Consider the following 24,358-nt stretch of genomic DNA (forward strand, 5'->3'; position numbering starts at 1 on the left):
TGCCCCCAAACCAGGTATCATGGGCCAAAATATGATATTTTCCTGACCATAACCAAGTTATTTTTGTCTCTAAACCCAAGCATGCTAATAACAACGCTGTTGTAATGTTAATTTTCAGTGTATCTGGTACAAGTCTGTTCACATTGAACTTGTAAAATACCGCCGCTGTGACTGTGACTTAAAACGTGGCAGGATGACGGCAGGTTGAAATGCTGCTGGTAATGGCAGCATTGTGGCTTATTGGTTAGCAGTGTTGCCACTGCTGACTTGGGATGAGAACGTGTTGACAAGCCAACATTTTTTTCTTGTGAATGGGTCGAAAGGTCTAACACGTTCTCATCCCAACTCGTCACATGGTGCCACTCCTTACAACGTTTTAGCTATCCTTCTGTGTCATGCTCAGGGATGCCAATATGGTGATGTCAACAAATGCACATGCGGTGGGATGATGCAGTACAGTCTTTATGTTTACACAGCATGAGGACATGGCAACCAGTGTGGACTGGCAAGGTGTAAAAAAAAAAACCCTCTAGACTCCTGCACAAAAGTCAGTTGTATGTTGGACACATCCACCTCCACTCTTGTCCACCCTACAAGTGCACTCGCACCCCTAATATTATGTGGGTACCGGCAATGCTATTACCTGACGCTATCCTTAAGTGTTTCATGCGCAAGCGACTAGTTCCATTGGGATGGACGTGGAAGGTGGCTTTTGGTGTCACGCTCGTATGCCTAAAGCACTGACAGAGCTGACGTATTTGACGAGTTCAGTGTGAGAATGGGCTGACAGATCATATCATAGGTATCAGGAGGGGGTGCCTCTTTTCAATTTACCCCTGCCCCTTATTTACCCTGTGCACACCACTGATATGTCCTGACATGTAGACAGATATTAAACTGTACCAAGTCAGATATAATAGAGAAAAATATGGTGCAGGAAAAGGCTTATACTGGATTTCCCTATGACAACACAGAGGGAACATCAAAGGAACATTTACATATATCATATCTAATTGATACAAACCGAATGTGTATCATATTACACATTACACACTGCAGACAAACCAAGAGGCATCCCCATCATAGATATATCACCGTTATATTCTGCACTACCGTTTTAAGTAAACGCCGAGTCCGTCTCCCCGTTACCGAGCCTGTGACGGGGGCGGGCTGTAGCACGGAGCAGCCAGCCAGCATCAGGGCTCAATAATTGATCTCTCTCTATCGGTCAGGAGGACGTTAGTGGGACGTTTCTCTCTCCATCCCCTCCATGTGATTCAGTCGCTCTTTCCCATCATGGTGTGAACGGCAGCTGCTTCACCCTCCCACAAAACCACCACCAGCACCAGCCCCCCTCTCTACTCCTCCTCTTTCTCTCTACGTTTGTGTGTAAGGGAGTGTGTGTGCGTGTGTGTGTGTGAGTGTGTGTGTATGTGTGTGTGTGTGCAGGAAGACGAAGCGGCAGGCAGGAGGAGGCACCAAGGACGTCCTTTTTCCAAGCCCCGGGAGCCGGAGATGCGAGGGACGAGCAGTTAGATTAGCCCGTGCTGCTGTTGCCTGCTGCAGGATAACTTTGGTTCCGGAGGGTGCTGCAGCCGAAGCTCTGCTCTCTGATCTTTGGTTGTGTGAGGAGGATTTGAAGCAGTCGCCGGACGGAGGTAAATGGATGCCTGACGCTGCCGATTCAATGCATTTCAACGGTTTCAGGAGCTATCCACTCGCGATGGTGCTGAAAACCAGGCTCCGATCGAACAAGGAAGTGCATGTGCATTCATGCTTTTTACACAATCTCTGCCTCCGTGCATGCACATTCAGGTCGATTTGAGCTCGTTTTACTGCACGGTCGCTGCATATGTTGCTGTAAACATGCATGCATCAGTCTGCGTTTGCTGCTTAATTAACACAAGCAGCTTTTTTTTCTTTTTTTTTTCTCTGGAGCCGTAGTGGGATGACTGTGTCCAATGTCCCTCCAATGGTAGATGGAAAGTTTTACCACATGATCAGGAAAAATATGGTTTAGTCCGGCGTCCACATGCATGACAACACACTGTCCTGACAAGCTGAGGACTCCGTGCACTTTCTCCAAACTCGCTTGAGGTGATTAGTGATTGTCGTGACCCTCAGCTGTGCGGGATTCTTGGAAAAAGGCGCGACGATTATAAGAAATTTTTGAGCCACAGCTGCTGATTTGGTCTAGTTTGGAGTGTTTTTCTGTGTTTTCGTGTGCGTTTGGTTTCGGTTTGAACCACTGACCTTAGTGTCCTTCAGTTGGCGCATTGAAGAAACGTGCCTGACACACAAATACTGATTTTTACAGCCTTGATGTGAGTGTTTGGCTCCGTACAAGATCTAAGTGGAGCAATAGGGTTGTTTCAGAAATAATTGTGGGACATTTCGTCAATAGTCTTTAAATATTTGATGGGGAGCTTGTCAGTAGTAGTGTAGAGTGAGGTAACTGTGAATCTTTGAAAAACATGGGAAGAAGGCAAAGAGAGACAAAAGAAAAGACCAAAAAATCAGCAAAAAATCAGTAAGAAAAAAAGGAAAGAAAAATAGCGTAATGATGATAATGTGGCTTTTTTTTACCCTGTCTTTTTTTTTTTTACCCTTGTTTAAAAAAAAATTCTAAATCTGCTAATTTTTGGAACATTCCTTACCAAGTTGCGCATTGCCTTTTTTATGTTTTGAAAGAAATCGCACCAGTTTCCACAGGTTTCAAAGGTTTAACTATCAGTAAAAGCATCTGAAGGCAGCGCAACAGAAGTGATGTTGCTCCAGGTTTCAAAGGGTTAACAGTGAGATCCTTGTCCTCCCTAATGGGATTTCAAGTCATTATAAATTTTACTGTGTACTGCATGGTGTATATATCATTGATTTTGCTGTTTTATTGATATAGTGTAGGATTACTAAGATTGAGATTATTACATTTTTCTTTTTTTTCATTTTGTTTTCCAGATCTGGCTACAAAGGACTTCTACTTTTCTGCCACAATTGAATGTAACATCGCTCGGACAAGGAAGGCAGGGAATTAAAAGCCATCATCATGAATTTCGTTATGAAACAAGCGTTGGGAGGTAAGATCAACCCTTTTCCATCTATAACGTGAATGCATACGTGTGAGTGCTTCTGCTTTTCCCAGAGGTTTTATTTCCCTAACTTCTGTCTGACTTTTTGATGTTCGCTGCCTTCCCAATTTCGCGTCTTGATGCACAAATTCACACATCATTATTCTCTTCGGACTCAGACAGCTGCAGAGGGAGAAGTCAGTTGATGTTTTATTTCTTTTTTCCCCATCCTTCTTCCTCCACATCTGCTGCTGGCTTGCTGCGCACATGGTGCCGTTTGCCCCTGGGGCACACTGAGTAGCCTACAGCTTACTGTAACAGGCTGGTGATTTGTAACCGCTGTAGCCAAAAGGGCATTTCATGTTCCAGTGAGTGCAACCTGCTTACCAAGAGGTGTTAAACAGGTCTTTGCTGTGGCTCGGCGTCACTATTAACCGGGCTGTGGTGGCGCCTTTTGAGTGGACGCTGCAGCGGCTCTCGTCTACGTGCTGAGTGCACATTTTCCACCTTTCCACCCGGGGGGGGTAATCAAGGCAGAATCTAATCTTCAATAATTTCATTCCAGCACACAGGCATGTCAGTGATTTTCTAATTGTTTGTGCTGCAACAACTCCCTGGACGTGAGATAATCATAACAGAGTAATGAATTTTGATGGAATATGAACTTGTTATTATGTATGAATATGCAGATGGACCTCGGTGGTTTTCACACAGCAGAGATGCTGCTGGGTGATATGTGCATAGTGGGCCCTCAGAGCAGGACCCTGGTCTGCTGTTTTTGGTGTTGTCAGGAAATGAAAAGACTCTGATGCATCTGCACTGAAATTAAAATGCCACCGTTAAGCATCCTGAGTGCCATTAAAAAAAGTAATTTGAAATATTAGGTATTTCCCTTAAACAATGAATATATATGACTAAATTAACAAAAGTTAAAGTCAAAGAAACAGTCCAAGACAGGATGGTTTGATCAGAGTGATGCCCACTGGTTTGTGGTTTCTGAAGCAGGCCTCCATGAAGTGTGCTGGTCTTTAAAGCCAATTGTCATAGTGGCCAAACAGTGGAAATACAACTTCCAGGTGCATCACGTGATGTAATGAGGCTCAAAAAGCCTTTTTCCCATTGACTTAAATTAAGAAAGAGATGTCTGTAAATCAGTGATACATTTTTTTGAGCATCACAACCTCAGCAAGTTGATTCGTTTCGTGATCTGAGAAAAAAAGTGATTTCAGGCCCTTTAATACCAATGTTTTGCAACTATCCTTTTCTGAAACATTGAAATCTACAAAGCTGTAAACATCTTAAAATAAGATGAAGCAATTATTGCGTTAGTGGAGACCAGATGATGTAACTTTCACACCAGAGACAGAGGTTCACATCATGTTTCCTATCAGCACTCTTTCCCTGAACACACACTAATTCAACAAACTGTAGTTGTAATGAGCCTTTCACCCCATGACATGGTAACAAGCTACACACACAAACACACACACAAACACACACACACACACACACACACACACACACACACACACACACACACACACTGCTTGACCAGCTGTTTTCCATTGCATGATTTAATGCAGCGTGTACATGCAGCCGTCAGTGTCTCTCTGGAGGTGATGGTGGATCCGATGTCGGAGTAAAGCTGTACAGTGCAGCAGGTCGAGATGTTAAAGCACGAGGTGGACCAGGATTTTCTTCATTTAACAGCTGCTGAATGTGACGCTACATCTATCTTTCGTGGTTTCATTGAGGTAATATATTGATGTAAAAGTTGTTGATGTTACATTAGTGTTATTTTAAGAGCAGTGTTTGCTTTGGGAGTGTTTGGTTGAAGCTGACTGAGTTTGTCATGCTGTCAGTTGGGCAGGTGTTTCTCGTTATTTCCGTGATAACACCGTGCTGCTGCCGTGTGCTGCCTACTTCCTGTTTCCAGTGTTTACATTTTCACAGGACAAGCTGGGCCTGATAACTCCACTTCAGTTTGCTCAGCGAGGGCTTTTTGATTGATTCAGAGACATTAAATATGTATGAAGGACCTTGTATGACCCTGGTGAAGGCCTAGAGTTGATAAGCCTTGGTCTGACAGATTGTCTATGCTTGAAGGATAATTATATGGGATTTTTTCACTTGAAGATGGAGAGCCTTGGGATTTTTATACATTACATATGTATTTGGGAACAACAAATTCATATTTTAAAATATGAAATCCAGTAAAATAATAATTTTTCCAGGACAGATTTAGATTCATACAATAAATAAAACATATAACATAAACATACAATCGTTACAGGCATTAAAAAAAACATATAATGCATACATCTTATGTCAAAAACTGCATTTATGGTGCTGCTGCCTGTCTTGACCAGGACTCTCCAACAAGTTCTCATCCCAAATTGTCAAAAACTGATGCATTGAGTACCCTTCCTGTGTTAATTTTTGGAGGTTTAGGGATGGAAGGTCAATTTTTACTCATTGCAGGCATTGCATCTTTTCAAAATACACCTCCCTTTCACTACAAACAACAGATTATTCTTTATAAATACATAGTCTTTTTTTTAAAAAAATACATTAGGTAAAACACTGTTTGTAGGTTTACTTACTTAAGTTTGGGCAACAAAATCATTAGGTTTAGAAACAAAATCATGATTTGGCTTAAAATTATTATGCTGTCTTACATAATGTAACATCACGTGACGTCACCAGCATGCTACACACACTAGCACACTATGTTTTTATTAAAATAACTCAATTGACTTTTGGTTTTACACAGGAAACAAACAACTGCCTCCTGGGTCAAAGTCCAGGGTTTGTTTGACCCGTTTGTCCTTTGCCTATTTTATCACTCCTTATTCTACATCAGTTAAAGTTGTTGACCTCTTCAAATGGAAAAACAATGGTTTTGCATATATATTTACATTTACCAACCAATTTGCAAACCATGCTACTATGTTTTGTTTTTTGTTTTTTTTAATTCTCAATAGCAGTCATTTTATGCAGGTTTAAAATTCATTGTGGTGGATTACAGATGTTTCAAGAGTCTGCTAATCCATGTTTATATCATAAAGAAATTATTAGCAATCAGTACTTACCAGAAATGGTGGGAAAATATACATTCAAAACCATAAAATTGTACAGATTATATTAAAAAATAGGCAACACACACATCTACATGATTTGCAGTGAAGGAGCTTTAGACTTGCACACACCTCAGTGTGTTGCTTTAAGGCTGCTGGTCTCTGCGCCTGTGTTCTGTTTGTTTGTGTCACGTACAGTAACTGTGAGGCTGTCATGTATTTAGACGTGTGTGTGTGTGTGTGTGTGTGTGTGTGTTGGTGTGTGCATGTGTGTATGTGTGTTTCGTGCAGGTGCCCACCCCCAGGCTCTTACAAAGCTCCTCGTCAATAAAGAATGAGTCAAATCCGCTGAACTGTGCATAAAAGAAATTTCACACATGAGGAAAACCAGGCAGTTTGTGCCAAGGTCTTCACCTTAAGCAGAGTATTTCTTACTGTCTTGGGGAGCAGGATTTTCTTTGTTTTCTTCTTAAGGAGTAATGAGTTTTCAGTGTGCAGTGGATTAGCTGTGGGCTATTATCTCACTTCTCTCTCTGCGCGTTCTGAGGAGAAACTCACACTCCATCTGCTCCTATCTTAGGCCGTCATTTGTATTCTGTCTGTTTTTTACAGTGAAGAGCGAGTTCATCTCGCGTGGCACCGAGGAGTGGCGCCTCTTTGTCATCCATGACCTGCTCAGCCTTTAAAATGCAAGTCAGATATCAAAAGTTTCCAAAGTTTTTCATGTCAAGGACTCCCAGAAGTTAAGTGGCTTCTTTGAGAAGTTAACAGTGTGATCAGGGATTAAAGAAAAGCCCATGCTGCTTGTTTTGTATGTTTTAGCTGCTTCATCAGTAATCATCTGGGTTTTAGTGTAACTGCACCCAGGCTAATGATTCCCCTTCACCTGCTGACTAGTGGTAACTATATGCTGTTTTAATACTAGCTGTGTATGGTCACAAGTACAATAGAACCACATGTGACCATCTGTGATCATTGGTTAAACAAGCATTTAAAGAGTAAACTGATAATTTCAGTGAAATCTATGGATTTAGTCTCACACATTGTATTCAACCAAGGTTCAATTTGGCTAGCACATTGACCTCTACATGGCTCGCTTGCATATAAGCAGCACAAAGTGTATAACATACTGTAGATGTAGCTGCCATTGCATCACCCATCGGTTTGTGTATTCCTGTTTTGAGGCCTCAATTTTGGTATTGCAATCATCGCCATCTTTGGTTTTTGGAGCCAAAAGAGATGCAACAGTTTCTGTTTGGCTGCGTTCTCAACTGATGCCAACTGTTCATCTATCATGCTGCCACAATAGTTGCCGTTATGATGATGTATAATAACAGCATGAAAGGTTGTGGGACAGCGGTATTTTATAACTTTGGAATGAGAATGGGCTGCTTTTTGGTGTCACCAGGACTTTATACCTTTCAATCACGACCAGTTGGATCAATCTTAAATAAATACTGTCCATGCAGCTGTTCGTTTCCATTTCCAAGATGTAAAATTATTTTGGCAGAATCTGAAGACACTTATCACATTATCAATTAAGTATTTCTGATTCTAATAAACCCTCCAGATGTGTTTTAGTGTATTGATTTTGGTGACCTCATAGAATTAGCTCTACTCAAATCCTTCCCCTTTTTTCACTTTGTGCTCCAATAACAGTTGAGCAAACAAATAAACGATTTTCAAAAACACCTGCGTTGTCATGTAACTTGTAGTAAATAAACTCAAAACCCATGAAACAACTTCAAGGACTGCTGGCGTCCCTGAACCTCAGTTTCAAACCATTAGCTGTAGCTTATCAGTGACATGGAGGGAGAGAAGGACAAATGAGGAATTGATTCAATCTGCTGGGCAGTTAGAGCAATGTGTGTGTGTGTGTGTGTGTGTGTGTGCGTGTGTGTGTGTGTGTGTGTGTGTGTGTTTGACAGTGTGTGCAGGGCTCTTACTGCAAGAGCGGGAAACTAGCAGGACGAGAGGGGACGATTTATTACCGATGACATCATGAAAAGTTCTCGTAAACAGCAGTCAGCTTTCTCATCTCCTCTCGATGAAGCTGCAGCTCCATCTCCCCTCCTTCTCCTCCTTTTCCTTCCTCCTCTTCCTCCTCTGGCGCCTCTGCACTTGGCCTCGGCAGAAGAGGAGGAGGAGAATGAGGTGTAGGAGGAGATGAAAAGTGACAAATTGATCTTCAAAACTGGGTGTTATATCATCAGCCGCTGACGGCGGAGGTTGTAAAGTCGCGCCGCACTCCGGACCGGCAAAAGCTGTAATCTCAGTTTAATGGGAGATGCTTTCTGTCTTGTGCAGCCTCGGAGTTTCTCTCTTTCTCCTCTTTCCTCCTCTCCTTCATGCATCACTCTATTCTCTTTATTCCAACCTCTCAGCCCCCCCTCTTAGTTCATCATCACTCCCCGTTTGTCTAAGACAGCCCCCTAACGTCCTTTACTTTCACTCCATCACTCTCTCTGTCCACTCAATGCCTTTCCATCCTTCAATTTAGCTTTCCTTCCCTTTCTTTTCTACCTCCCTCCTTTAAAGATTACAGTAAATCTAAAGGGCGAGGCAAAGAAACCTCAATCAGGCAGCCACAGGGGAATCTGGAATGTGTGTGTGTGTGTGTGTGTGTGTGTGTGTGTGTGTGTGTGTGTGTGTGTGTGTGGCAAGAGACAGAGGGAGTGCATGACAAACAGACAGAGAGACTGGGGTGGACCTTAGCAGTCGGCTGTTGCTGGCATTAGATGATAAAGTAAGTGTGTGTGTGTGTGTGTGTGTGTGTGTGTGTGCATGTGTGTGTGTGTGGCTGCCCAAGTAAGACGAAGAGAAAAAGAGATGATGCGGACACAAACACAGAAAAACACGAAATTGGAGAGCAACACACAAACTCGTGAACACCAATACACACCACCAGGACAAAAACATCCAATTCAAGCTCACTGACATACTGATAAACAAGGCCAAGCACACACACACACGCACGGACACACACAGGGAGTCTTAATCAGTGAAATGCGACAGACCTCCCACTCGGTTGAAAACCACAGCAGGAGAACGCTGGGAGAACCACAGCAGCACAGACAGTGCAGCCTGCAGTTGAGCCTTTTACACACATCTACTGGACACATGCAAACATTCTCTGAGAAGACAAACGTCTGTGTGTCAACAGAAAGTAACACTGGATAATAACAGTGGATGCACTGCGGAGAGTTTGGGCAGGATGCAGATATACACACTGAGTCGGGGATTTGAGAAAGGAAAACAAAAGTGAAGTCACACTGCTGTCAGTCAGTTTCACATTTACATTTCCCTTCGTGACTGCTTTCTTGTGGCTCCACTTTTTGTGCAAACCAGCAGCGTTGAAGCTCATTTTGACAGGAAAACACATGCATTCAAGAATCTTTTGAAAATAAAAGAATTAATTAATCTACTGTTTGGGTGTTGGCAGCTCATTGTAATTCCAAAGTTGAAAATGGCCGCCTTTACAGTGATTTTAGCATAACATCCCAACACCAAAACGCCACCTTTTACGGCTGTGCCACGCTGTATAGAAACATTCGTGGTGTTATTATACGCTGGCAGATGGCTGGATGGCACCAGCCATGGCAACATGATATGCAGACAGGTGGCGTCGGTTGTGATTGCGGCCAGGCGGAACCTGTTGGGTCTGCATGATACGCCACTAGATGGCGTCAGATTGAAACAGTGCTGGTTATAATGTAATAAGGAGATGGCACGTCCCTATAATTTGGGCAGGAAGGGTGATGGATGGATCCAACAAACTTTGCACTATGACTGACCCTTTGATGCACCTTTGTTGCCCAATTCCTAAGCATGCTCTGTTGTTGACATCCCGGCGTTGGCTGCAATGTGCCTTTGTTGCCTAAATATAACCAAATGCTTTTGTTGACACCCCAGCATCATGGACCATCCTGGAACATTGATGGCAGACGCAGAACGATACATAGAGGGTAATATGTAGATGTGAAAGTCCACTGACAGTGGCAATATGTCACGACTTGGGATTAGAACTTGTTGGTGTTGGCCTCTAGTGGGGTTTCCCCTTGTCACGATGGCCTTTGTGACACATGGACATGACCTCATGGTGCAGCTGGGCGCAGGAAGGAGTCTGGTTTGAGGACACAGCTGTATCTCTGTTCTTTGCAGATGATGTGGCTCTGTTGGCTTCTTCACTCTTGGACCACCAGCATGCACTTGGGCAGTTTGCGGCTGAGTGTGAAGCTGTCGGGATGAGACCATGATTCTGTGTTGTAAAAATGGAAGACTGCCCCTTCTGCATTGGGAGAGAGTTGCTTGGGGTCTTGTTTACAAGTGAGGGCAGAATCGAGCGTGAGATGGACAGATGGTTTGCTGGACTGTCTTGGTGAAGAAGGAGCTGTGCCAGAAGGCAAAGCTTTTGATATACAGTCTCATTTACGTCCTAATTCTCACTGATGGTCATGAGCTTTTGGTAGTGAACAAAAGAATTAGATTGCAGATACAAGCAGCCAAAATGAGTCTCCTCTGAAGGGTGTCCTGGATGAGGAGCTCAGACACAGAGGGAGCTCAGAGTAGAGCTGCTGCAGCATCAAAAGAGACCAGTTGAGATGATTTGAGCATCTGAAATGCCTCCTGGGCACCTTCTGTTGGAAGTTTTCAGGGCACATCCAACTGGCAGAAGGCTCTGGGGCAGACCCAGAACATGCTGGAGGGATTATATATCTCATCTGGCCTGGAAACATCTTGGGATCCCCTAGGAGGAGCTGAAAAATGTCGCTGGGGAGAGGGACATCTGGAGTACTTTGCTCAGCCTTCTGCCCTACGACTCAGTGTCAGATACATGGGTAAAAACTGATTAATGAACTATTTGTGAGGAATTATTAAGTATTGCTGCTTTTGCAAGTGCAGATTTTGAGCAAAGCTGTCATGGCTGCATAGGTAAATACAGTTAGTGCATTTCACAAGGATGTGTGCTTGTATTCATTCAGGATAGGTTAGGCGGGCACAGATGCCTCTCTCAATGATCTGTTGGCACTGAGCAGCCTCACAGGATAGAGGTTGAGTGTTTGGCTCAAGGGCACCACAACTGTGCTGATGAAGGTCAGAGGACTGAACTGAGGGCCTATTATTATATCAGTTACAAGCCATTTCTCTCCCCTTGAGGCCACAGCTGCCCTTTGAATGGATTCCCATAATATTGTGAGAACAGACGAGTGCAGTGATGGAAATGATCTGGATTTGGGATAACATTTCCCAGAACTATTGAATAACAAGAGGCAGAGATTCAATTTCAAATGATCCGGGAGTACATAGTGTAAAGAAATCAATTCTAGTGAAGTGATTTTCACAAATAACAGCCCAGTGAGAGAATGTTGGAAATATGTTTCTGCACCACATGATTATGTTAAATTTGCACATTTCATATGTATCATATCAATGTTTCTAATATGATACAGCAATTGACCTAAATAAGTCATCAGGAGGTTGAGGAGGAGGAGGAGGTGGATGGCATGACACCTCAGACAGACGCTTGCCAATCTGCAGACCACTGTTTGTTACTGTGTTTCCAGCAGCTTTTTCAGCCCCCAAACATGGCAGTTTTTTTATCACAAAATGTGACCACACTTTAACCACAGCATTGTTGAAACAAAAACTTTCAAGGTATCAACTACAGAGCTGGAAATTAGAATAGCCAAAGGCTTGTAAAATTTGCAAGTGGTGTGCTAGTTTTGGTCATTTAACAGTCATCTATAGAGTGGCAGGTGAACAGAAAAAGTTAATTTCCTACCCTGACCCGTGACATAAAAACATGCAAATTTAAATTATATGTGCTCTGCAGAAACGTACAATGCCAACATTTTTGAGGCAATAGGGCTGTCTATCCAATGCATGTAGTAAACTAATGTGGGTGTATTAATTCCAGTTATGGAAATCTGCATTCATAGTAAAGTGTCATGCCCAATGTTGATAGTGAAACTGTGAAATTGTAATATGCAATATACTGCATGAGGCAATTCCCTGCACTCTGGTTGTGTAGTCACATTGGAGATAACACATAATTATCCTATGGATTAATTAGGATTAGCTGCAGATCCCTGGAGGAAATCTGGCTATATGAAGATTTTTAACTCCAGTGTGACCTTGCAAACCCCTGGCAGGTATATGGGCTGATATTTGTTTACTTGTTCAAAGAAAGAAATAGAGATCCATTAGTATTATTTTTTTGTATGTGTCTGGATTTCTTTTGTTCTTTCAAATCAGACTTTTTTGAATGCTGATGTGGATATTTTCCACATTATCTACATCTCCTCCCTCAAAGTTTGTACTCAAATAAACCTACACTTGTAAATCGGTGCCTTTTACATGCCCTCTTCTGCTAGTCCTCCCTCTTTGCTCATCCTTATCTCTTTTTCCTTTTCATCTTCCATTTCCTCTCTCCTCCTCTCTGCCCTCTATCCGTCTTGCTCTGTCCAGTCTCTGCTAATGAGGCTGATATGGACTGTGTCTTTATGAGCTATGGGCACGGCCTCATCTTCATGCTGTCTTTAAAAGAGCTGTGGGACAGAAATACACGCAGCCTTTGTTCAGAGAGTTGAGAACATAATCCTTCGTGTTTTATAGATTGCATAATTCTTTACTCAATTTTTGCAAAATGTGTGCAACATCAATTTCCATCAGGCTACTGACAAATGTAGCGCACCTTACTGGAGTTGACCGTTCAACCACAAGCTTAGATAACGTGACATGTAATTTCTATATAGCGCACGCTGCCTGCTGGATTTCATGTAAAAGGTTTGCGCATGGGTGGGCAGTCTCCAAGAGCAATTCAAATGAGTTTCTTCACACTTAACTGGCTTTCAGTTGACTTGGCGTGTAAGAATAATGTTTTATGGCGGATATCAGCCTATTTGAACCCAATTCAGAGAAATGAGCCAAGGAGGGGGGCAATGTAATCCTGATAAATTGATGTGCAGTAATGATATCTGTCCTCTTTAGAAACCTCCACTGCACAGCACAGTGCTTTTTATCATTTATGGTGCAGAGACTTTCCTCAGTAAAAGAATATAACAAACCAAAAGTTTAATTTAGTCTGATTTTTATCTTATTTTATATTAGAATAGGCCAGCCAATGGGAATAGGGTTCAAATTATGGTAATATGGTTATGTGGGAACGTATTGGTAAGACACAAGGCTCAATATATTTAACAAGGAAAGGGATTAAGTCTCAGAGCGGTCAGAAAAGATACCATGGAAAAGGGGGAGAAGGGCTTATACTCTACAACCAGTGGAGTCCTCTACCCAGCTGTACAGAAGCCAATATTTTTTTTAAAAAAGTGTCACTCTGAAGATGATTGATGTATTAATATTTTATTTGCCATCATGGTCCAGCAGCTCACCCTGAAGGTCTTCATGTCACACTGTGTGTGTCGTTTGAGTTGTAATCATGCTGAAGTGACAACGACTGACCTGCGGGAATTTTCTGAAACTGAAGTAACAAAGCAATGTCTTCAGCGGCAGCCGAGTCCAAAATATCTAGTTTGGTATCATTTGAGGCCCCCTGAGGCTCGGACAGTCAGATCAGAAATTAAAAAGGGGAAGGGTCCTCTTTTGACCCGGGTTGGTTCTGAGACTGGGGCGTCATGTTCTTTTGCAGCAGCTGTGTGATTCATGCTCACAGTTGCATCCAGTAAATTAATACCCTCAAAACAGTGAAATCAAGGGCTTCTGTTGGAAGATTCCTCGTTCCCAATTAGAGTTGAGAGCAAATTGAGATTACTGACAAAGTCAAAGTTTCTGCATCTGCATGCCCACAAGGGTCTGCTTAGGTCCTTGTGATGTAAATATTGTCGTGTAGCCTTGCTCATCTGTATGTACCATGTTTGGATGTCCATGTGCAGCCCATTTTTGTGACCATGCTGCTTGCCTATATATATTTACATGCATTTCTCCCAGATTTGGCATCATATTCTTGCTAGAACATGTCCAGTTGTGGTGATTTTGGTTTGGAAGCTTTTATTGATGATACTTCAGGGTAAAAAAAACCCATTATATTCCAATGCAATCATTCCCCAGCTGCGATGACGATGCAGAGACACTGAGCACGCAGAAGCATGAACCTGAAAATGAGCATAATAGGTCCCCTTCAAGTTTGTCAGTTCCTCTTTGCTGCAGACTCCTACACCCAGACGGTCTGTGTGCAGTGCTGAAAATATTTTCCTCTTATATAATAATTGCGATTGATTGACATTTTCCAATCTGTGGGGGTTTTCTACCCTGCAAGAGCCTGCCGGGGGCGGGCACTCCAACGACTGGAAAGGGAATCCCCATGTGGCCGACGCAGCTGTCAATCAAGCCTTTTCATTTCCTACATGAAAAGTCCCTGAAGCTTTACCACATGGAAACTGTTGCAAGAACATTGGGGGAATGAGCAGAATAACCAGTTTAAATAGCTGAATGCACACCTGCACTGGACAGCCAAAATGCCAACCGAGGGCGGCATTTTTCAACCCACTCACTCATGACTACAATGACATGAACGCTTATCTCTGACCAATCATGCAGTCATGGAAAGGTGAATAAGCAGAAGAAACTAGAGACTGACTTTCTGTTCCAGAAATATGTCACATAGCACTTCTTCCAATATCTGTTCCATATGGCCATATTTTAAGCAGATGTCCTGTAATGTGATCCTGGCATGTATTGTCTGAGTACTTGGGTGCAGCTTAAACCATCTGTAAACATAGTTTTGTTGTATTATCGCCTGAAAGTTAATATGTGTGGAGACAGTTAGCTACATATACATACATTATTTAGCGTCAGTTATATGGTTCTGGTCACTTTGAAAAGAGCAGGTCTATAATTCTGTCCTTTTAGCTCTAGTTTTGGTCTTCACCAAATACTAGCAGCTAAATGTGCCAATATAATCAGGCCAAATAACTCTTTCTATTAAGAAAGTTTATAATTGTCATTGCAACATTTGCCAAACTGAGTGGACATGTGGGGCCCATTTTCCTAACTTTTGGGGGGAATCCCAAACATTTTGCTGGTGGGCCTTATTCATAGCAAGATGTCTATACTGATGCCATATTTCGAAATGACTATTCATGCTATAAAAAAGGACATTAAATGTACATTTAATGTACCCTAAACCCTAAGCTATATATTCTTCAGATTTTTTAACATCACAGAAATTGAGTATCAAGCTAGCAGCTAATAGATGCATTTGTTAGAAAATAACAATTACATCAACCAGTGTTTTAATCCTAATTACATTTTGTGTCCCTCGTGGTCAGAACTAATGCCTTAATAATATTGAAAGGCTCTTTTTGATTTAGCTACCTCCTTAACAGCTTGTCTATGCGTTTACATGTGAGAACCAGTGAGTGATTTCAGATGTCATGTCACTGCTAGACTGCCATCGGCATTTAAGATAAACGCACTGTATGCACAGTTACAGACACACACTGAAACCACACGGCAATCCCACTCAGTCATCCGTGCAAATAAATGAGGCTCTCTGAACCTAAACACACAAACACATCAGTTCTCTTGCTTCTTGGTGCTAATTACGTCTCCAAATGGATTTTTCTTTTTTTCTGCTCTTGGTGGGGAGTTCAGGGAATGAAAACACTTCACCTGCGTAGCTGTGGAGCCGAGAGACGCTGCGCTGCGTGAGAGCCGCTGATGCTTAGTACTGATTCACGCTTTGACCTAGAAAGCAGTTAATAGCGTACGCTGAGGCTGCATGACACTTAACTATACAGCGCGGTGAGAGAGATGACTGGATATAGCGCACATTAGCGTTATGGAGCACCCTCTCCATTGTGTTTGTGTGTGTGTGTGGCTGAACATGCATACAGGGTTCAGTGTCTCATCATTATTCTGCAGGAATGTTGCTGCCCTCATTTGGTCTCCTTCACTGAAATTTACGGTTGACTCTCCCCAGTGTTATTATCTCACGAGTTTTTATGGCTGTATAATATAAAATGTTATGGCTATAAATGTTGGAGGTGCATTTTCGACACCATCTGTGTAACATCTTTAAGTGTAGCTGACTTGTGACCTTGAATATTGTCCTCAGTTGTGTATTTAAAGATTTCTTCAGTTTTTCCTGCTAAAACAAAGCAGGAACCGTTAAAAATTGAAGTGTCTTGGACAGGGAACAGTGTTGTATCCTACAGGTTTGTTGGCAGAACATGACAGTGCATACATTTGTGAGATCAATGCCAAGAATCTATAACAACAACAGCTGGCATCCAGCCACATTTAGCCGGCTGGTTGAGTGGGATCAGCAATGTATATTAGCAATGTACTTGAATAGTAAAGGGTTCATTGAAATGTTTTCTTTTTCATCAGCTTTTCTAATTTGTTTTGGACATCATTCCTATCAACTATGAAAACCATAAGAAGCCAAATTAATTGCTGAGATCAGAATGGACATTGTGGACATTGTAGGTCAAATAACAACATAGATTCTTGCAACACTGATATGTTGTTTATTCCCCAATAATTTTCCTTATTCTAAAAATCTGCATAAGCCATTAAAGAAGTATTTCACTGCTGGAAAGATTGCCTTTTCATATAGCCATCTGTGCAGTAGAAAGACACGACTACTTTTGAAATTGATACATGACCACAGAAAACAGAAAAAAAGGGCTGTCTAAATTAAATTATATGTAATCTAATGTAATTTTAAAAATAGTGGCTAATGTATAAAAAGAAAAGCTAGTGGTAATGCTGCCAAGGTTTCCTGCAGGTCATTATCTTGGAGAAATAATGGATGATGCTCTATCATCCTTAAGCATACTGGCACTTAGCAGATCAACATCAGCTCCTTGTACTGTAGAATAGAAGAGATCTATACAATTGCAGATAATTCATTTTCTGTAAAAGTCACATACAAGTAGCCTGCTGTTAGAGTTATCAAACGCACTGCCAGTCCATTGCTGGCTTCACTCTTAATGTATGTCTGGTACATTTCCATTTATTTAATTCATAGTGACAAAGTATATACATACAGCACATTTTACCTATAGAGCTCCTTTAAGGATATTCAAGGACACTTTACAGAAAATATATGATCATAGACAACACACAGAAAAAAAAAGAAAAATAACATGCAGCATTAGTCACACTTTAAAAGCAGCTCTGAAAAGGTGAGTTCTGAGTAGTGATTTGAACAGGGAGAGTTTCAGAGGAAGGTTGCAACTATGGAAAAGACTTTGTCGCCGCAGGTTCAGTGCTTGGTCTTGAGTGGTGAAGACAGTGGATCGGCATCGAAGGTGCAGAGGCTGTGAAAGGAGTGTGACTGCGGCGCAGGTCGGTGAGGTACGAGGGGGCCTGGTTATGGAGGGTTTCATTAGTGAGGAGAATAAATTTGATTCTTTGTTGGACGGAGAGCCAGTGGATGTTCTCAATGACAGGGGTGACATGTTCGCAAAAGCATTGATGGGAGAGCAGATGAGTTCTGGATATATTTGAGCTTATTTAGGACTTTGGATGAAGAAAACTGTTGCCGTAGTCAACTCTGTATGGCAGCAGAGAAGACTGTGAGTGATGAGCTGAGATGTGTTGTTTTTTTAGGTGGAAAGGCATTTCTGGTGATTTGACTGACGTCGTGTTCCAAGGAGAGGTTGCTGTCGAAAATAACTGAAATCGCAGATGTGTTGGGGGAGAAAGAGTAGTGTTATTGACAGTGAGACAGAATTTATGTGTGGCGTTGGTGAGGGATTTGGCACAGATGATTATCTGATTTATAAAAGTTTAGTTTAAGGAAGTTGGCTTGGGGTGAGATGGAATGATAATAGATTTAGTGGAAATGTAGAGCTGGAAGTCATCGGTGTCGCATTGGAAGTAGAGACCATGACGGCTCGTAAACCAGGATGGAGGTAACGAACAGGAGAGGACCAAGCATCGAACCCTGGGGGATGCCAGGGGCCAGAGGAGCAGGGGAGGAGGTGCAGTTGATGATGACAATCTGCCACAATTTGACATTAAGAAACAATGCAATTTTAGTATGTATTTTAGCAGTTTTTAATGATGTCTAATTCTGCAGTTTTCCACAATAATGGCTTGAATTAGTATGCAGTTTTCCCTTTGGGCAAAAGGTTGACTTTGCACAAGTGCACAGATGGAGGGAAGACAAAAGAAGAATTGGTCAGGACAGCAGGTCAGTTGAGCTGGCAGCATCCAGAACTTTCTGCAGGGGTCAGCAGCTGTACACTTGACAAAGTGAGGAATCAGTGATGTGTTGTGGCCTGCTGAGCCGCCTGGAGGATCCTGATGCAAAGAGACGCCGCCTGCTGCTGTGACACACACACACATAGCGGCATGAGGCTATCAATGACCCCTGCAGGGGTGGTTGAAAAGCAGAGTTTGTTTTCTCCTACACAAGTTGGATCATGAGGTAACTTTTTAGGCAATTTGCCAGGAAATCTGAGTCATCGTTGTTGTTCAACAACCATAACACCCTCTGCAGATGCGCTGGGGGAAGTTAGTACCGTCAGGCTGCAAAAATCAATTTAATGCTGTTCATGATGATGAAACCTTTACAACATATGCCTGTCTACTAAAGATAATGTAAACATAAACATATAAACATGTATGTAGGCATGTACACTCATGAAGGACAAAACATGCAATCACATCCAGGCAAATATGACAACACATAACACATGTTGACAAATGCAATCAAAAGAACAAATTCACATTAATATACATCACCACAAACATTCATTCAAAAACACAACTGTGCTCAGAGACACAGAGCAGCAGCGCACCACAGATGGGCTCCGTCTCTACCTCTGCAGTGACTGTGTTTGTGAGGCAATGAGTCATCTGTTTGGCCTGAATATTCGCACCTGCATTATGCAACATCGCTGCGTCGACCTCTACTGTTCATTTATGGCGATTTAACATCAAACAACAACCATTTAGTTTGGGTCAGGAGAGTAGAACAGATAAATTACAGTGGTTTAGAATAACGACAGGGCCAAATGAAATCCTAAATATAAAAATATTTACAAAACATAGGTAATCAGCTCAGCCATGTGTGAAAGTTAATAAAAGGCTCCTGTTGCCAGCAGGATTCTCCCTATAGAGCTACAAGGAATTAGACAGTTGGATTTTTAGCTACAAACAATTTTTAAAGAGCTGCTAGCTGTTAGCCTATTAACATCTGTAAAAAAAGTTGTGAGGTCAAATAGGCAACTAAGTTCTTTACTGTATCCTCAATGCTCCGAAAACATACATGATTAAGAAGAAGGCTAAATGTTTTTTTTTTTTAAATGATAGTAGCATTCATGACTTAAAAAGCATAAGCAGAGTATCTACAGGCTAATTTGGCTATCCTGAACTTAAAAGCACCAGCCTGGCTTCATGGACGGTCTCGTGAAGATTAAAAAAAAAATGTTAGAAAGCACAAAAATCATTTCTTGCTACAATTTAATTCACTGTTCTTTAAGTTAAACTACAATGCCGATACATTTAGAATTAATTTAGTGCCATGGAAAGACTTTCTTTAAACCCATTTAGTGCAAACGTTATTTGTTGCTGATTATATAAAGGAACCACTGATGCCAAAAATAACCCTCGTGACGTCTCTCATCCTTAGATAACCACTAATTTTCCACTTGGCTCTCTGATGCAACATGCTGGGCGGCTCTGCCCAGTGAGAACAATATGTAATTATCTGGCGAGGGTGAAAAGCAACAGCTGACCTTCACTGCACCTTCTTGACCGCCATCCAAAATGGCCGCCCTCTTCAATATGTCACCTTGGCATAAAACGACAGGCCGCTCCTCAGTTTGAGTTACGCCCTCATTAGCAAACACTTAGCAGGATTAGTCGTGCTTTGCCTAAAGTTGCGCCATGCACCCACACACAAATCCCCACGCAGAGACACACCCTGAAACACACATGAAAAACAAACAAAAAGACTCATCAATTATGTTACAGGCCATTTAACCGTGTGGCTCCATTTGTTCTGCCGGATCATTAATCCGAACTCCTCTACTGTCTGCTGCAAACCCTCTGCAGGTGTGTGTATCTTCACCCTGCACATTTGTATTCATCCTGAGGAGTCTGTGGTGCTGCGGTGGGTTAAAAAGCAGTGACTTTGTAAGAAATATGGCACAAGGTCGAGCTGAAAGCATTGTGGATCAGAGACGAAGCGGCAGAATACCCACTGAGATTTCCCTCAAAGTCACACCAGGACTGGGACTTCAATCTTTTCTAGGCAGGTTTCCATTAACCCAAAACGTCATTTATTGCAATTAAGTTTTTTCGCTCGCATGAGGTGGTATTCCAAGTGATTAGAAAAAGACACATTTTGGAAAAACTGCAATGGAAACACTTTTCTAGGTCACATGATGCTATGGCTATGCGCTTGTCAGTAGGAACTGGCTGCCTCAGTCATGAATCATGGGCTATCACTGCCTCAGAAATCCCTCATATGTGGCCGCTCCCACATATAAGGGGCTCGCCTTTTCATTATGGCTCCATAACACGCCTACGTCGCCTTGGATTGGAAATAATGACAGCTAGTGTGGTGGCTACAATAGAAATAAACATGCTGGTTTGAACATCCGTCGCCATTTTTCTTGGAATCATGAGAGAAGAAGTCGCATAACATCACTCAGTGGAAACGTAGTCATCTCACAGTTGTGTTTTATTGACAATTCGAAAATATCGCTAAAGCTGTAATGGAAATTCACCTTATTTGACCCCTGCAGATTATTTTATCTGAAAATGTAAAAACTCATAAAATTAGGAAAGACAATACACAATACATACATGTATTTTAATGAAAAATCTTCTTCTCTATATTCTACAGATTAGACCCCTGCTGGTTTTCAGCTCACCAGTTAACTGGTGTTAACAGCAGTCACCTGGCCTCCCAGGTGTAAATCGTTCACTGATTAGCTGGCAAGACAAAAAGCCAGCAGGACCAAAGACTGAGCTGACAACTTCTGCAATGTTTGTCCTCAGTCTGCACTGAAAGAAATGCATATTTGACATAAAACTCACAAATCAATCAATATATTAATTAATCTACAGAATCACTGCAGTAGTCATGCCTTATTTAAAATCATAGTAATGTTATAATAGAGATACTTTCTATATGTTTCTCCACGTGGTTCACTATAAGCGTTCCCCTCTCGCAGTCTGTACAGGCCGAGCTTCACGTCCTGCTGGTTGTCATATGCCGAGTGTCCTCAATAGTCCTCAGTCTGAAACGCTGCCAAGGTTTCTGTGGTTTGATCCCGACTGGGCCAAGCCATGCTGAAAATGTATGCACTCACGATATTGTATGGTTCTGTGGATTAATAGTTTGTGTCCTGATCGCGGTGAGCTGCCAGGAAAGAGGGACATGTGGACGAGGGGAGGGTGGTTGAGGTCGGGGGTGGAGAGCACACAGAACAGAACCCTGACTCTGCTGAGAAAGATCAGGGCCACGTCATCCTCTTTCTGTCTCAGGGAAATTCCTCCTTCAATATTCTGGACAGAGCGACAGAAACAAGATATAAAATGACTACTGAAATAGAGTTTGTTTTCCGTTTCTGATTCTCAGTAACGACAGGCAGCAATGATTTGGTCAATGATTTTTGCATAAGACACTGACGATAAAAGTAACATAATAACGTAATATAAGGAGCTGGAATGTCCCTGTAGGGGCGGATGGGAATGACGATGGATGGGTCTAACAAACCCCGGATTTTCTCCCAGGAGCCCGATGTTCACTATGAATGTTGAGCCAAACCATGATGTGTTTTCTAAACCTAACCACATAATTTTGTTGCCTTTACCTATCCACACGCTTGTGTTGCACAAGTGAATATGAGTTTTTTGTGAAAATGGAAGTGTATTTTAAAAAGACATGCAGTAGGCTAAAACTGACATGCCGACCCAGAACGTCAGCAAAAGCAGGAGGATGCATGCATGTCATATGTGAGTATGTGTGTGAATGACACTGACCAAGTGGCAATATTGAAAGGGGAATGTGTTGGAAAATGAAAATAATGCTAAAAAATGTAGAAAACTGTTGCACAGTGTCAGTGCTTGAGATTGGGTTGAACAGTAAAATGGGATCAGGCTTGAAATGACAAATTATGAAGTCAAATTTATTCCAAAATGTGAATGAGGATGTCTGTTTTAACCCATGTTTAGGTTTGTGTCTTCGCCAGTGAGAATCAACTTGTAATGCATGAGCTAGAATTACAGTTGCTATGGTTACCTGCAGTTAAATACCATGTGCATTTATGTAGCACAGGTGTTAAGTTGGCCACCTGATCTTTGCAATTCCATCTTTTTGCCTTGTTTTTGTCAGTAAGGTCACACTGTATAAATGGAAGAGGACCACTGATTGAGGTCACTGTGCTGCTTTATGGTCTGCATGTAGTTTCAGCGACTTTATTCTGTCACCAGGCTGCTGTTTCAGAGCTGTGAGCATTTTTTTCTTCAGATTTGAATGCTTTTAGAGGGATTCTCAGTGCAGTTTAGATTGGAGTCCCCCAGGACATTTTTTCGTTGTTTTGAGATTACTGTACCTGGAGACTTTTCGTGCAGATCCCCTCAGTGCTGAGTCATGGCACGATTCATCCCTCTGCCAGAGAACTCCTGAGCTCAGGTTATGACTCTGGGGATTCAACTCTGCGATCCCCATTCTGTGCTTTCAAAGGCTGAATATGCAGTCCGCAGCGGGCTCCAGTCTGGGCTTTGAGACATCCCTGGTGTGCGGTGAAGCGCACACATGCACTTTGTCGACACCCACACACATATACACAAAGTTTGCCTGCAGCATTTACCTTTGTAAAGTTTTTTATTTGAAGAAAGAGTGGGATTTCCAACAAGAAGTTCACACAAGCAAGAAATGACTTTAAATTTAAATTACACATATGTTATTTCAGTCTTGTGTTAGCACCATTAACCCCTTAACTTTTGCTGCATCTCCATCTCTTATACTGAAGTGATGCAATTTATTTCTAGAATATTATTCAAACCAAATAGCATCAGATTTTACAGTGGAACCCTCTCATAGCTTCATAGGCAGAAATTTGGAAAAGGGCCCCAAAAACAGCAACCAGTAGATTTTTAAAATACACCCTTCTCCTCCAGCTCTTGAAGTAGCCAGCACAAACGCCTCAGGGCCAACATCTTAGTGGGCTAGTGGTCATTGGGTCTAACCTGTGTAACCAACAAGTTCTAATCTCGAGTCACATGTTACCACTTTGCAGCGGACGTCTGCGTCGACCTTATTACGCTCTAAGTATCCTTCTGTAACAGCTGTTGATGTTTCGGGATGCTGCTACCATGATGTGTCGGAACTTGCACTGAATGCGCCACAAAAGCTGCAGTATTTGATGATTTCAGAATGAGAATCGGCTGCTGTAACAGCATCAACAGGACGTTTGCTGATGAAAACAAAGGTTTGCTCAGCTGGTGATGAGTCGGAGCTGTCTGGTACTCTGGGGTTTGAGCTGTGCGGGTCCTTCTCTGGAGCTGCTGCCCACTCTCCTACCAGCAATGTAGTCTGGCAGCAGTGAGTGAGGCGGAGGAAACACTGTAGTTGGAGGTTTTAGATAATTTTCAGTACATAAACGTGAACTTGATGCAGCAGCCTGGAGCCTTTAGCTTCAGTTAGCAGAATGCTAAAGTGTGAGCAACATTTTGTCTCAATCTCTGAAACACTTTGCATATGTAGATATATTTTATTTTGTTTAGACTTTTGTTCAGACTCTTTTTGATAAGTCAGTTTTTTTTTTTTTTGGTTGCTTTGTTTTGTATGCAGGCCAATGTTAGATAGCCAGATTTTCTAAAGCCTGAAAACAGAGCCAAGAGAAGGTGAAGAAATCTAGTTTTCTCTCAGTCCACTTAAATTATAATATGCTCAGATTATATTATAGGATTTTGGTCGAATGATGCCAAAATCATACTGCTTTACCGACAAACCAGCTTTAAGGAAAAACAATTCAAATCTGAGTCACTCCTTTTAAGTGAAGTCAGTAAAGATCATCACATTCTTTCAGGTAGCCTTAAAAACCGAGAAAAGTTTATTGGATAGGTAGCTGCTGACACATTGCACTGTGAAAGTGTTGCAGTTTATCTCAGAGGTGCAGCAGATTAATACTTAAAGGCTGAAGGTGTGACAGGAGAAAGGGTTTTTTTGCACGATGAGCAATTTAAAAAGGAGCTTTGTAACAGATCAGTGCTATTTGCCTCGTT

The 24,358-nt window shown here is 42.0% G+C and overlaps 1 protein-coding gene across 3 annotated transcripts in view; it reads left to right on the top strand.

Moving 5' to 3' along the window:
• Positions 1 to 1,257: 1,257 nt before the first annotated feature.
• cplx1 (complexin 1) overlaps positions 1,258 to 24,358 on the top strand; it is a 63,870-nt gene continuing 40,769 nt past the window's right edge. The window contains exons 1-2 of one of the 3 annotated variants that reach the window (XM_042493743.2): positions 1,258 to 1,658; positions 2,956 to 3,074. In XM_042493743.2, coding sequence (XP_042349677.1) covers positions 3,044 to 3,074 — 31 coding nt within the window. In that variant the 5' untranslated portion in view covers positions 1,258 to 1,658; positions 2,956 to 3,043. Of the gene's footprint in view, positions 1,659 to 1,963; positions 2,098 to 2,160; positions 2,325 to 2,955; positions 3,075 to 24,358 lie in introns of those variants that run through there. The other 2 variants (XM_042493746.2, XM_042493744.2) reach the window with 2 other exon arrangements.

Source organism: Plectropomus leopardus, chromosome 8, assembly GCF_026936395.1.
Source record: "Plectropomus leopardus strain MGB_pleo_1.0 chromosome 8, ASM2693639v1, whole genome shotgun sequence".
NCBI classification, from domain to species: Eukaryota; Metazoa; Chordata; class Actinopteri; order Perciformes; family Serranidae; genus Plectropomus; species Plectropomus leopardus.